General features: G+C 43.7%; 1 protein-coding gene across 1 annotated transcript in view; it reads right to left on the bottom strand.

The window, feature by feature from the left end:
• Positions 1–3319: 3319 nt before the first annotated feature.
• The window catches only part of LOC147698695 (inhibitor of apoptosis protein-like), a 78632-nt gene continuing 68151 nt past the window's right edge, over positions 3320–13800 (bottom strand). Inside the window, exons 8-9 of the mRNA XM_086935276.1 lie at positions 4461–4502; positions 3320–3676 (exon numbers count right to left, since the gene is read on the bottom strand). Of these exons, the coding sequence (XP_086791402.1) occupies positions 3483–3676; positions 4461–4502 (236 nt within the window). The 3' untranslated portion in view covers positions 3320–3482. The remainder of the gene's footprint in view (positions 3677–4460; positions 4503–13800) is intronic.

The following is a 13800-nucleotide window of genomic DNA, read 5'->3' on the forward strand; positions in this document are numbered from 1 at the left end:
CTAGGCGAAACAATGTGAGAGTTCTCAGTATGCCGGAAGGCACAGAAAAAGGCAATATATAAAAGGCTTTATTTGTAAACTATTAAGAGAAGGGATATTGCAAGTCAGGCCAGATCTCGATAATGAAATTCAGAGTGCACAGGGATCCTTTTAAATTAAACCCTAACAGGAATTCTCTCTGGAAAAGTTCTGATTTACTTTCTCACCTATGATGTTAAAGAGCAAGTGTTGGGACGCGCAATGAAGGGGAGATCCCTGAAGTTGGAGGACTTTAATTATCAAGTGAGATCAGACATAGGGAAGAGAGCTGCACAGAGGCAATGGGAGTTGGGTACCAGGATAAATGACCTGCGTGGTAAAGGCACCCAGGTCCAGATGACGTTTCCAGCTGTGCTTAACATCACGTGTAGAAACAAGATGCACAATATTAGCACCTCTGAGGAGGTGGATACCTTCATAGCTCAGATGGAGCGAACCGCAGCTGCCACTTCTAGCTCTGCATTGTAATGGTCCCCACTAGGCGTGGTAGTTTAGCAATAGTATGTATCAAACGAAGGTTATATAGAGTAGCCAGTCGTTTAGTGCACTTTATCTCTCGTCGGGAAGGGGGGGGGTCGCGAAGGGCGGACTCTATCGCCTAGGGATGGGAAGGGAGGTTTCCAGGGGGGGGATCGGGAAGGGGGGGTGGTTGTGACGGGGTACACAGGATGGTGGAAGCATGGAGAAAAAAGGAAACATTTGTCCTCGTCTCACCAATTTCTAGTCAGTTCAATGCTACTTCATGGTCTTATCAGCATAGGATGTCTAAACAGGAGCCCCTGCAGAGAGAGCTAAAGTGGTACAGGGTGTAGAGTTTTAAGCATGAATAAGTTAATTACAGTCCAGTTTAGATCCTAGAATGTTAATGGTCTGAGGTCTATGAAGAAGCTAACTCAGGTGATAGAATACCTCAAGAATCATGGGGCACACATAATAGGGCTCCAGGAGACTCATTTGGAAAGGAAGTAGTGTGGGTCCAGTTTTAGTAAGTTACGCTGGGTACAAGATGTGTGCTCAGGTCAGAGAGGCTGCACTTGAGGAGTGTCCTTAATTATCAGAAACAATTCAGGAAATGAGGGACTTACTAACTCAATTGCTTCACCTAAAGGATGTGCACACCTAAGAAACTAGTTTCAATAAACCACCATTGTAACTATACCCTTAGCATGACATTAGATGTTGGATCTACATAGGACTGTAGGTGACCATGCATAACCCCGATTTAGGTCAATATCCACAGGTGGAACACTAAATGTACTTTTAAGTCAAGGTCACCTTTAATGAAAGGCGACTGTGGGGATCTGAGTTTTTGTTCAAACAGACCAATATATTTATTTTTACAAGAAACTAATGGTTAAAAGGCAGGCCAGGTTTTAATTTTAGACCACGGGTTCATCTACAATCAGCATATTTTTGAGTCCCTTAAACTGCAACACAGCTGTTTGATACAACATTAGTGTAATTCAGTACAATGTTGCTCTCCTGGATTGAAGGAATATTTATCCCAAACTTTAAATGTGCAAACTGATGAATATTGTCCAAAGTATTATAACACTATTTATCCCTTTTGATCAGCAGTTTCGGATGGATACATCTAACCTCATATGCCTCACCTTTAGAACAGTGGTTCTCAAACCTTTGACTCCTGAGGACCCCCTCTGACTCAACACTGGAAGCCAGGGACCCCCCCCCCCCCAGGAATTTGTATGATTTAAATTTCAAACATTAAAAGAGAAATTAAAAAAACACGTGCAGACATATCAAATATTCGAATTACTAAGGATTTTAGTATTTTATATGGAGTTTGAAAAAAAACTGAAATTTTAATGGGAAGGTTGGTGCTGCATCTCTGTGATTACCTTTTAAATGGTTACTTTTATTTCACAGTACAAGGCACCTGCTCCTGCCAGGGCCAGAGTGGAAACCAAAAGCAGCCCTGTCAAATGTTTTCAGGCCTGTCCCCATACAGTGCACACCAAGTGCAGTGAGTGAGGCTGATCACTAGAAAGGGGGCTTTGGCAGGCTCTCCCCAAAGAAAATGTAGGATACAATGGTGCATTCTACAACACATTTATCATTATATATTTAATTGTATGAGCTGTTAAAAGAATAGTAATGATGACCTTACTATGCACCAGGATAGAACAATCTTTGTTTGCGTTCTTCATTGATTCCCTTATTATCACCCTTCAACAGTGCCTCTCATTTCTCCGTAGCACATCTTTTACATGTATTTCATTTGTTTTATAGCATCTCTCATACCATTGTAGGATGTCAGACCACTTTACATCACACACCTAGGAACAATGAATCATACTTTTAAATCAGTGTAGCGAAACTGTTACATAGGGCAAAGGGGACTACAAGGTGTAGGATTGACATGTCATTCATACTGGTAGGCATTTTTAAAGAGGGCTTAGTCCGGAAAAGCACAAACTCAGGATTCAGAACCTAACACAGTGATTAGCATTGACTTTAACAATAAAAATGTATTTCCACCCAAATAAACCCCTTTAGCACCATCAGGATAATAAAAGACTGGGGAAAAACATGTTACTAATTTATACTATGCAGTGTGTAAGCAGCTCTTTGATGAGAGTTTATAGGTCACTGTGCTAGATTACGTTTGTCTCTTATGAGCGGAAGAGTAACAAAAGAATCTCTGTGACAAAAGAAGTAATGAACTGACCTATTCACCTAAAATGCTGTTTTTTAAAATGCACGGTACGCCTTCTTTGCAGCAGGCATATTAACCCTCTGTGCTACATTAGATAAGTCTAAACACGCCACTGGACAAAACTCATCTCTCTCGAGCAGGTACACTAATTACTGGTGTTACCATGAAACATTTATTGTTGCCCAAACTGTTAATTCTAAAAGGAATTTTGGAGTACTTTTAAACCTCTGCCTGAGGACCCCCTGGGAAACACTGCTTTAGAAGCCGCCAGACTAGATTTAAACAGCATTACTCCTGTATGGCAGTAAGTGGCGCTATGCAGCTCCATGTTGCCTTCGACAACTATAGTAGTCCCAGTAAAACTAGCTAAAAGTATATTAATATCAAATGCCCAAATCACCATTCCTTTTCAGCATGTTCTTCATGCAACATTTTTAGAAAGAACTTCACTTTGTCTCCATTTCCATTAGTAAGTTTCATGAAACAACACTTATGACAAATGCAAGAATGATTTTAGTAACAGAGGTTTTCTGGCCACGGCAATTATATGCACATGTATATTTTATATGCCTCTGGTTATGCAAGACATTTAACACCGTCAACTTTACAGTTGCTGTTGTAAAATTTTATTGTACATCTTGCAATGAAAATAAATGAACTATTTCACAGTATGATAATTCTTATAGTGGCTGCATCTGCATCGAAAGACATATTACTTTTAAAATGGTCTGCATTTGCACAGTTTCACAACAAGGTTTACCTTTCCTCAAGAAAGGAAAGTGCGAACTGTGCCTTTAATTGTGCCTCTACAAATAGGGCACTTCCTAAGGGAAGGTGCACAATCCTTGCATACTACCAAATGGCCACATGGAATGAACACAATTGAAACTTCTTTATCCATGCAGACTTTGCATGTTCTTTCTTCTTGCAACCGTCGCAGTTGTTCTTCCATAGGTAAACCTAAACACAAATGACAGGAATAAGTGCCACAGAACACAAAACTGGCTGATGATCAGAAATGATGAAATCAAGAAAAACAATGTTTTTGTAGAGATTCCAAACCGAGTTGTGGTTAGAAATGCTTTAATATTGGTTTTATTAGAATGTTGTAATGCTGGATTCTTCTTTGACACAAAGTGGTGTGGCACTAAACGAACATTCCAATTGTTATCCTTTCTTCCGGACTGATTTATTACATTTTGAACTCTGTGGATGGACCGTTTCAGTATACAGTCGGCAAAAGACATTATTCTGGTTAGACTTCCGTCTCATCTTATAGTGAAATGCTTATGAAATAAATAATTGATGAGAAAATGTAGAGAGTAAAAACGGTAAACAGGGGGTGAATACGGCATAATATTAATGGTGGACATATGCTATTACGAGCAATTTGGTTTGGATTGTAATTTTAAGATTGTTTAGGTCCGCAAGCTAAACTTACACAGTTGAAAAACTTTTGAAATAAATACAATGTAGTATTTTCACCTGCTTTTGCAAACGGATTTTTTTTTTCCTTTGGGGAACTACCATCTACGATGTTCGCTGCAGATACCAAAATTATAGCGACACGCAAAATTATCTTCTCTTAACATGAAAGAATATTATTTAATTTGCTTGCATAAACCAGGAGAGGCCAACAACAATATATCAAAGATGCAAGCTAAAACACTACTCTTATTTTGTTTAACAGTTAACTTTTAGGTGAAGGCTTTACTAAAGGAATAAGAAAATATAAACATTTTACCTGAAACATCTTCACTTGGTGTGTACTTTAGCGAATTTTCAACTACAACAAAAAAGAAAATGAGGAATATTTTATTTATAACACTTAACATTGTGCTTAAACTCTGCTAATGTGGTGAATAAATAGGTTATATAAAAACAAATATTTAATATATGTTACAAAGAAGCTCTGTAAGTAAGCCAGACGGAAACTCTTCATTCCAGCACACAGGTGTCACAAGACTCTGCATCTGGTTTTCAAGTACAGTATCTACACCTCCGATACAAGTTAAACCACATTCTTTAACTGATCACTGCCTAATTACTTTTAACACAAACCTGAATGCAAATATTCAAAGCCCAAAAAAAAAATAACACACAACCAATCCAAACCAATAAACATTCTTACAGGAAGGCTTCACCTGTCATTATTTCATGCTCCTCAGCTAACAATCTACAGATTTAATCAACCCTTTCCTGAATCTTTAATAACAGAGGCTCCTGTTCAACTTAAAAACGAAAACTCGGATGAGAAGTCAGAGCAAAACTATACCGGCAGATAGAAAATCTGCAAAGCACATGTGAGAATATGTTAAAGGCTGGAAGGGTAAAAAAAAAAAAAAAAAAAAGGCACTATGTTCAGAACCATCCAAGCTTCTAACCAAATTATTGAATCACTAAAAAAACAAAATCTAGAAAATAACTGAGCAAGAAGCATTAAAGAATGCCCCTGTCATGTCATATTTCAAGATTATGATATTGCTATACACACAATCTCCAGGGCCCACAGACACGATTGCAGGGAGATGTTTGCCACTTGAGGTCACTTTCGCTCTACTTAGTGGGACAGGCAGCCCTATTTAAAATGATGGCGCTTCCCCGGTTTATATACGCTTTTCAGAATACACCTTTCCCAGTCTTGGGGCAATAGAGGGGGAGGTTAGAGCCCTACTGTGTGAAGGAAACCCCTGCGGATAGCCACAAATAAATTGACACGGGGGTATGACGGAGGGATGGCGTAACCAGACGTCCGAAAACTGTCAGTCATCAACCAATGGGTGCACCGACCTCAAGAAGAACCCGCATATTGGATAGACAGATATGTCCTATGCCCGGGAGGATATGTGCAAGTGTTATATTCCGACACTAGGCACCTCCATCCTATGGGTCTATTGGATCACACAGCCAAGCTCTAGCACAAGGTGCATAGAATTTTGGGGTGGAAAAATAAAATAACACAGACTACGCTGTTATGGGATGTCCCGATTTGACAAGTGGGAACTAATAGGTATTTCCAGAGTGGGGGACTTGTGGTCGAGGGGAGGGGTGGTTCCATTCAAGGCATTACAGCAGATCATGATCCGGCAGCTAGGGAAACATTTAGAAACCTGCAAATTAGACATACTCTCCAGGCAGTCATCCCAAGAGAGGAGGAGCTCCCGATAGCAACAACACTAGAAAATAGGCTTTTAATAGACCATATGAATTGTAGAGCAATCTCACTGAGCTACCAGAAGCTAATCAACAACTCCCCTGACCCTTTCCTTTGCTTCCGTGAACAGTGGCACCCAGATTTGAGGTAAATAGCGGATGAGGACTAGATGGGGGCTACGGCCTTATCGGCGAGATTTAGATTACTGCAGTTTGATAGTCCACAGATCCCATTTCTCCTGCAATACCCTAGTTAGGATGGGCAGGCCGTGGACACCGGTTTTCGCATTCAGTGTGGCAGAGAGGGTACTTTCTAACACATACTATGGGAATGACCAACGGTGAGAGCTTTCTGGGAGGTATTCCTTCACTGTATGTAACAGGCGTGTGGGGTTGAATTGGTACCATCGCATAAAGGTGTATTTTATTTAAACATATGGGAAGCTATCAGCCCAACCAGCAAAGAGGAGGCCTGGGTGAAATTGGGGGGCAGCGATTGCGAAAAGTTATATTGCCCGCTTGTGGGGAGTGCCAACTGCACCAACTCTGAGACTGGGAAAAACATATGGACTAGTGCATGGTGGCAGAGTAAGCTGTATTTGAAATCCGGGGTTGTCCAAAGAAATGGGAAAGAATTTGGGGCAAATGGAACATCTATCAAGGAAGTCAGAGTGTGGCCCCCCTCTGTGAGGCCAAGTGGATAACAAGTTCGAGATGTAATGCCTATGATGAAGGGGCTCATGGGGTCAGGGATGGAATTCGTACTAACTGCAGTATTTATTGGAATGTAATTGCATTTATATAGCGCTTCCAGGACCCATAAAAGATTAGTGGTGACTTAGTATATTGAAATATGAAAGTAATTTGGAGTTGTGGATATGCCAGTACTGTAACCCTGAGCGCTAGATACACTGTTGATATCCTTCATTGCTCTGATAAAACTGCTGCTGAGTACCTTTTTTTATTATAAAAAAAAAGGGCCGGAGGCTATGCATATCCCATGAGGTACCTTACATCTAGACTCTCATAGAGTGCAACAGGGATGCAGTGGGAACAAAACAGGTTGCTGAGAATGAGTACAGTCTAATGCCAGAAAGGGCAGCGATAGACCGTTTGGGTTCCATATGTTCCACTTCTAAATCTTGAATACAAATGGCTCACCTTTGCCAGTTTTCAGTTGAGCCAGATGCATACATTTTCTGCCCGACCAGAAAAACTCAACCAGGTTTTTTTAAAAACAGAGGTCCAAAAAACGCCATCTGCCCAGTCCTCTGGAAACTTGGAAGAGGGACAATCCTAAGGACTATTTGCCTGGGGGAGCTGGCTTGAGTGGTCCAAAACTTGATCTACCAAGTAACCTCAAGAGAAGCTACAGTGTCTCAGGTGTAAAATCCGATCTGTGAAAGCCAGTGCAGCCACTAGCATTAACAAAACGAATGCTTCTTTAGTTGCCCTTTATTGGATACAAAAGCTAAGGTCCAACTCTCTTGGTAGCCTTAACAACCCATGCTCAGAAGGAATGTTGAGGAGCGCAAAGAGGTAATGGGAAGGGGAGAAGATATGGTGGGCAGTACGCCTCTTAGGTAATGTCTGTTCCAAGCAGAAAAACAGTTGCAAGAGTTGTGGGCGTTGGTCTGTGTCACAGTGAACTATGACTAGTTGCACTTTTACACTGTAAAGACAATATAGGATGTGTTGTTGGGTCATGCAGCTATAATTGCCATTAAAGATCAGCATGTAAGGGCATGCCTTGGAACTGGAATGAGTGAGCACTTAATACTGACTGCATTGGTACTTATATGAGGGTGTCTAGTCCTCTCTAAGCAAGCTTTGCTTTAATGAGGCCAGAAAAGACCGGCATACAGAGACCTAGTTATTCCTCTTTCAAGATGATTATTAAGCTAAGGGGGCTTCTGGGAAAGAAGAAAATAAGTCACTTACCTGTAACTGCAGTTATCCAGTATTGGTCTCTTTCATAGATTCACATGCTTGAATAATTCCCAGTTGTCAAAGTCGGAGTCCCATGGTACCATAATACAGCAGTATGTGTTAACTTAGTATAAGCTAAATTGGCACTAGGCCAGGAAAGGTAGCCTATATATGTCCTTTTTAAAAAAGGACCAAACTTTAACTATGACCAATCAGGACGTAGCACCCTCTAGAACACTCAAGAGATGCTGATTTCCACAGGTTTTCAAGGACAAGTGCTAATAATATCCCTACTGATAAGGAGAGCCTCTCGGGGAACGAGGGTGGGTCGCATTTACATTTATGAATGATACCAATACTGGATAACTGCAGCTACAGGTAAGTAACTTGTTTTCTTATCCAGTGGTGGATCTTTCATAGATTCACATGCTCGAATCAGAGAAGGAAGCAGTATTATAGATAATGAAAATACCCTTAGCGGATCGTGGGTATAAAATTACACTTTGTAGAGATTAATGTGACCAGTTGAATATATCATATAAACATATACAATTCTCTATATATCCAGACAAATCTGTTGAGAACATAAGCATTTAAGATGTTTAGAAAAGAATGCAAATGGAACAAAGAACAGTAGTGAACTTGAAACATTTGATTTGAACATAAACTCCTTTATTTAAAGAGACTCTCCTTATTGTAATAAATGGCGCAACACCGCCTGGTCTTTGGCTGCGTCGCTTCCTTGCGCCGATTCCAAGCAGTAGTGCTGTAAGAATGAGTGGGTGCTCTTCCACGTCACAGCACAGTATAGTTTGTGCAGCAGGATGCCTGCAAACAGAGCAACAGAAGTGGCAATTGCTCTTGTTGAATGAGCTTTAACATTTCGTGTTAAGGGTTTGCCGCTTTGGAAGGGCAGAACTGAGTTGTTGTCAAGATCCATCTTGTGATCAAAGGCTTCATCACTGCTGTGCCTTGACGACCTCGGCCATAAGCTACAACTAACTGGCCAGTCTTGCAAATGAGTTTAGTTCTGTGAAGGTAAAATTTGTGACACCGCTTGATGTCCAAAGTATGAAGAGCTGCTCAGCCAGTATGGCTGGGTTTGGGAAAAAGTTTGAAGTAGGACAGTCTCATTGAGGTGGAATTGAGAAGGGACCTTTGGGATGAACTTCGGGTTTGTCCTGAGAAGTATAGAATCATCCGCACAAATTATGAAAATATTCCTCAGTGGTACAGACCTGTATCTCACTAACCCCTCTAGTAGATGTGAGGGCGAGAAGAGCAACCTTCCATATGAAAACGAATTCAGCTTTATCAATGGGTTTGAAAGGCTGCTTCATTAGTTGCAAGAGGACCACATTGAGATGCCATTCTGGAGAAGAAGCTCGCACCGGTGGGAAAGCTCTAAAGAGTCTTGTAGCACAGAGAGATAGATATTGTGCTGAGCGCCTGCACCTTGAAATTGCAGTAAGGTGACTTTGACTAATGAGTAAACTAGGTCCGACTTGGCCAGAGAAAGAAGATAAGGTAAGATCTGTTCTGGAGAAGCATGAAACAGGAGTAAGTTGTTTTGTTGACACAAGTGACAGAATGTTTTCCACTTTAGGCTTAAGGTTTTAGCAGTGCCTTCCGCTCCAGACTTAGAGAGGATATCCCTGCACTCCTGAGTGATATCTAACTTCCGAAACTCATAGAATTCAGGAGCCATGCATGCAAGAGGAGAGAGGCTGGCTCTGGGTGGCATATTTGACTCTGGTTCAGTGTCAGGAGAGATGCCCCTGGAGAAGCTCCGAAAACCAGTGTTGCATGGGCCACTGGCGAGCGATCAATAGGAAACGGAAGTGCTCCATCTTCATCTTGGTGAGGACCTTGGGAATCAGTGGGAAGTGGGAGGGGGCGGGGGGGAGTGGAGAGTAGAGTACATATAGATCCTGGACCAGTGCATTAAAAGGACATTCCCTGAAACCCTAGGAGAGGGAATTCACTAGTGAAGAATTGGCATTTGGCATTGCTGTCAGTTGAGAAGAGATCTAGCACTGGTTTCCCCCACAAAGAGAATATCTTGTTCAACTGATGGTAGTCCACTTCCCACTTGTGGCAACTGTCCTTGGTTCTGCTGAAAGCGTGATGTAGACTCCGGAAACATGCTCGGCTTTCAAGGAGATTCTGTGGGCTGTAAACCAACCTCATAGCTCATGAGCATCTCGAGATAGTATTCGAGACAGAGTTCCTCCGTTTGTTGATATAATACATGTTGGACGTATTGTTGATATGGGCCAGCTCGGAGGAATGTGCGGTCCTTAGGAGGAAAACCTGCAGTGTGAGAAAAATGACCTTAAGCTCCAAGCTGTTGACGTTGAGAGACCTTGGACTTGTGAACCACTTTCCTTGGATCTGAAGGTTCTGCAAGTGGCCTCCCTAGCCCTCCATAGAAGCATTCATGGTGATGATGAAATCCGGGACCAGTGGTAGGAAAGTTAAGCCTTGCGAGATATGTGGTTTGCAGGACCGCCATGCAGTGTGGGTATCATCTGCGGAGTAATAAGATCAAGTCAGTATTCTGACTATATCCATAGGAGTTGCAGTTACACTTGTAATGGCGCACATGTTGAGGCGCACCAATGGGGCCAAACTTATGGCAGGATATCCGCTGCAAAAAGACAGCAAGAAAGGGATAACGTTATGTTATGTTATGTTAGTAGCTCTTTTATAGCGCTCAGCTCACCCTGGGGCATCTCGGCGCTGCCTTGAGAAACGTCTCAAATAGCGGGGGCATAAACTGTAGTTATTTTAATACAAGAAAGCCTTTAGATGTTTTCTGAAAGTACCGTAGGTCGAAGTATCCCGCAAGGCCTTAGGCAAGCTGTAATCCCTACGGCGGTGCTTGCACGGGACCGCCACAATGTTGCCCAGGTTCCAGGTTCCGCAAGGCAGGCGGAAAAGGATCGCCTTGCGGAACCATGGCAGGCGGACTTTCCGTCCACTGTGGTAACATTGGTATTCCCACTGCCATCCTAATTTGGAGGTGGGAATTTTCTGTATGATGGCCGAAGGACTGCCACCGCCGGCATGGGGTATTATGGCACTAGATATTATGGTACTGTTGGACTCCCACTTTGACGACGGGGAATGATTCAAGCATGTGAATCAATGAAAGTTCCAAGACTGGATAAGGTCCATTTACTGTGGTTGAAAAGTTTTGCCTCAAGAAAAAGGCAAATAAAGAAATTAGATCACTCCTGTTCTTCAGAGCTCAAACTGAAACAGAATCAAAATGAACACAAGTGCACACAAGCTGCTGGTTAACCAAGTGCTGCACCTTTAATGTTACATTAAGTCTACAATCTTCAGCAGATGTGACACAGAGTCAGTAAGCCAAATATCAGAGGGGTTCCAGATTGTATGTCAGGACTGGAGGCGAGGATTATGCCTTCTTTCTCCACTTTATTCTCACACCAACGTAGAAACAACAATCTACATTTCCCATGGAACAATGGGAAAAAAGTAGTAGAGAAAACAACATAGCAACAACTAATCAGAGAGGAGACCAATGTCCAATCAGGGGCTAGGCAGCCCAACATAGTCGTCTGTCAGTGTCGCCTTGTCCTCTTTCTTCGGTGCCCCGCAGCTAGAGATAAGTGCTCCTCAGTTTTTTCTGTGTGGCATTGGTTCCTCGATTAATTTACGCTGGTATGCTGTTTAGTTATACATACTGATGTACGCGATCGCTATTGTTTGTTGTGCTGTCTTTTAGGCGTGTGTGCCGGGCTCTGTCCGGATTGTGTTTTGACCTTGTTTTGGGCTCTAATTACGGCGCTTGTATCGCAGTACATTTTTTAAGTATTTTCGAGCGCTTCCATCGCTTTTCTTTAGGACGCCACGGGTACAGGTTTTCTGCACTTACGCGGCGTCTGCTGGCTCGCTCCGTGGTCCTCCCGCTGGCAGGTGGCGCGAGAGGCAGACTTCAGCGCGACGCAGTGCTTCATGAGCTGTGTCAGTTACACGCTCTACAAACACCGCGCGCGCTTCTCATTACCGGAGCTCTGTCCCAGAGGTGAATGACCGGTGGGTCTGTACACGGCATCTGTGCTAGTTTCACGGTGCGATTTTTTCTGCATATTTTCTCACGCTTGTTTCCACAACGGTACTTACATAGTGGGAAACAGTCTGTATTGTGGCATACACGCTGACGCCTCCTGTGGGCGGTCCTGTATTGTCCTTAGAGCCTTCAGTGGGGACTTATCCCGGGCCAGTTTAACCCTTGCAGTTCTCTTTAATTCTTGGTAATAAGCCAGCATTGGTCCCCGGGAGCTACAACCCCATTTACCTGTGGTTGCACCGCCCATAGTGTAGGCTTCCACCCAGCCTTATAAAAAAAGAAAAAGCATGCTTTGCTGGGCCCTGTCAGTCCCACCCCTGTACTCATAATATGGACTATTACAACGAATTCCCTGAAGAGGAAGACCCTCTGGCGGACATGCCTTGGGGTGATGCCTTTTATGAGGCTGTGGACACTTCTATTTAGCAAGCGGTGGATCAAGCAATCACCCACTTAGAAGACAGGCTCTCTCGCCAAATTAATCAGGCGGTTGCACGTCTGGAGCAGCGCATGGCTGCTGGCCCTACCACCTCAGGCTCTTCAATGCCGCCCCCACTGGTTTCCCACCGGCCAAACGTCCCCGAGAACCTGGTGTAGATTCAGACGCTTTAGAGTGTCTGCGAAAGGAGTTTGTTAATAGCAAAAAGGTGCCACAGGTAGGGTCTTCCCCCTCCCCCTGCTCCGGCTCCACAGTCTACTGACACAGATCCGGCAGGTGATCCAGATTTCCCCGGCTCTTCGAGGCCCTGGCTCCCTTCATGTCCACCTGCTTCCTCACAGATAACGTCAGACATGTTGGACCCTAACAAATCATCCACCCCCGCTCCTAAGAGTGGGTCCCAGCGGAGGAGGCCTTATGTGGCAGAGCACATTCGCCGCCCGCTAAAGGAGGCCTGTAATTGCCTCCGGGCGGAGTACCCACGTCCTTCTTTGGAGGAGAAGGTGGCCTTGACCCCAGAGATCGACCCCCATATGACCACCTTCCTTTAAAAATGTATTCGCAACCATAAGAATGATAGATCCTGGAGGGCTTGCCAGGACAAGCTCCTGGATGCCCTCGGCCCAGCTACAAAGATTCTAGATATGGCCGAGGAGGCCAAAGAGTCAGGTTCTCTTATTTCCCCAGAGGCCCTTTCGAACTGGGCGCAAAAGGTGGTAATTTTTTTGGGCAATGCTAACTGTGCGCTATCCACCAAACGCCGCCGGTCTCCTCTCATCAAGATAGACCCGAAGCTGGGAGACCTGGCCGATTCGGAGGCCGGCGCTATTGCGCAAGGCAGCTTGTTCGGCGAGCCTTTTGTAAAAGAGCTTGGGAAATTTGTAAATACATTTACATCACTGGACAGAGCTCAGTCCACAATAAAGAAGGTTTTCCCCTGTGTCGCCAGCACCCCCAGGGTAACCAAAGATGCTCCGGTCACTACCAGGACCAATCCAGTTTCGGGAATTTCTACCCCACAAGAGGACAACATGGAAAAGGAAAAAGGATTCCGGGGAGGATCCTCTGCTTCCAACTCCGGTGAGTGTTCAACCTTCTTCCCTGTCAAACATAGGGGGGCGACTGGCAAGTTGTTACCACGCCTGGTTGTCTTTAACGTACGATGCTTGGGTTCTCCAAACGGTTCAGGGGTTTCACATAGAGTTCATGGGACAGCCTGTTCAAAGAACTAGACCCCGGCCCATCCAGTTCTCCGGACAGGACGAGGCATTAGTGGACGAGGAAGTAGCTTCTCTCCTCCACAAAGGATCCACCTCCATTACCTCACTACACCCCAGGGTTTTTTAAGCAATCTCTTCTTGGTAGACAAGACAGACTAGGCAAAAGACCTGTGATAAATCTGAGATTTCAACGAATGGCTAGTCTATCGCCATTTCAAAATGGAAGGAATTCATCTCCTTCTGG

Source organism: Lissotriton vulgaris, chromosome 8, assembly GCF_964263255.1.
Source record: "Lissotriton vulgaris chromosome 8, aLisVul1.2, whole genome shotgun sequence".
In the NCBI taxonomy this organism is placed as follows: domain Eukaryota; kingdom Metazoa; phylum Chordata; class Amphibia; order Caudata; family Salamandridae; genus Lissotriton; species Lissotriton vulgaris.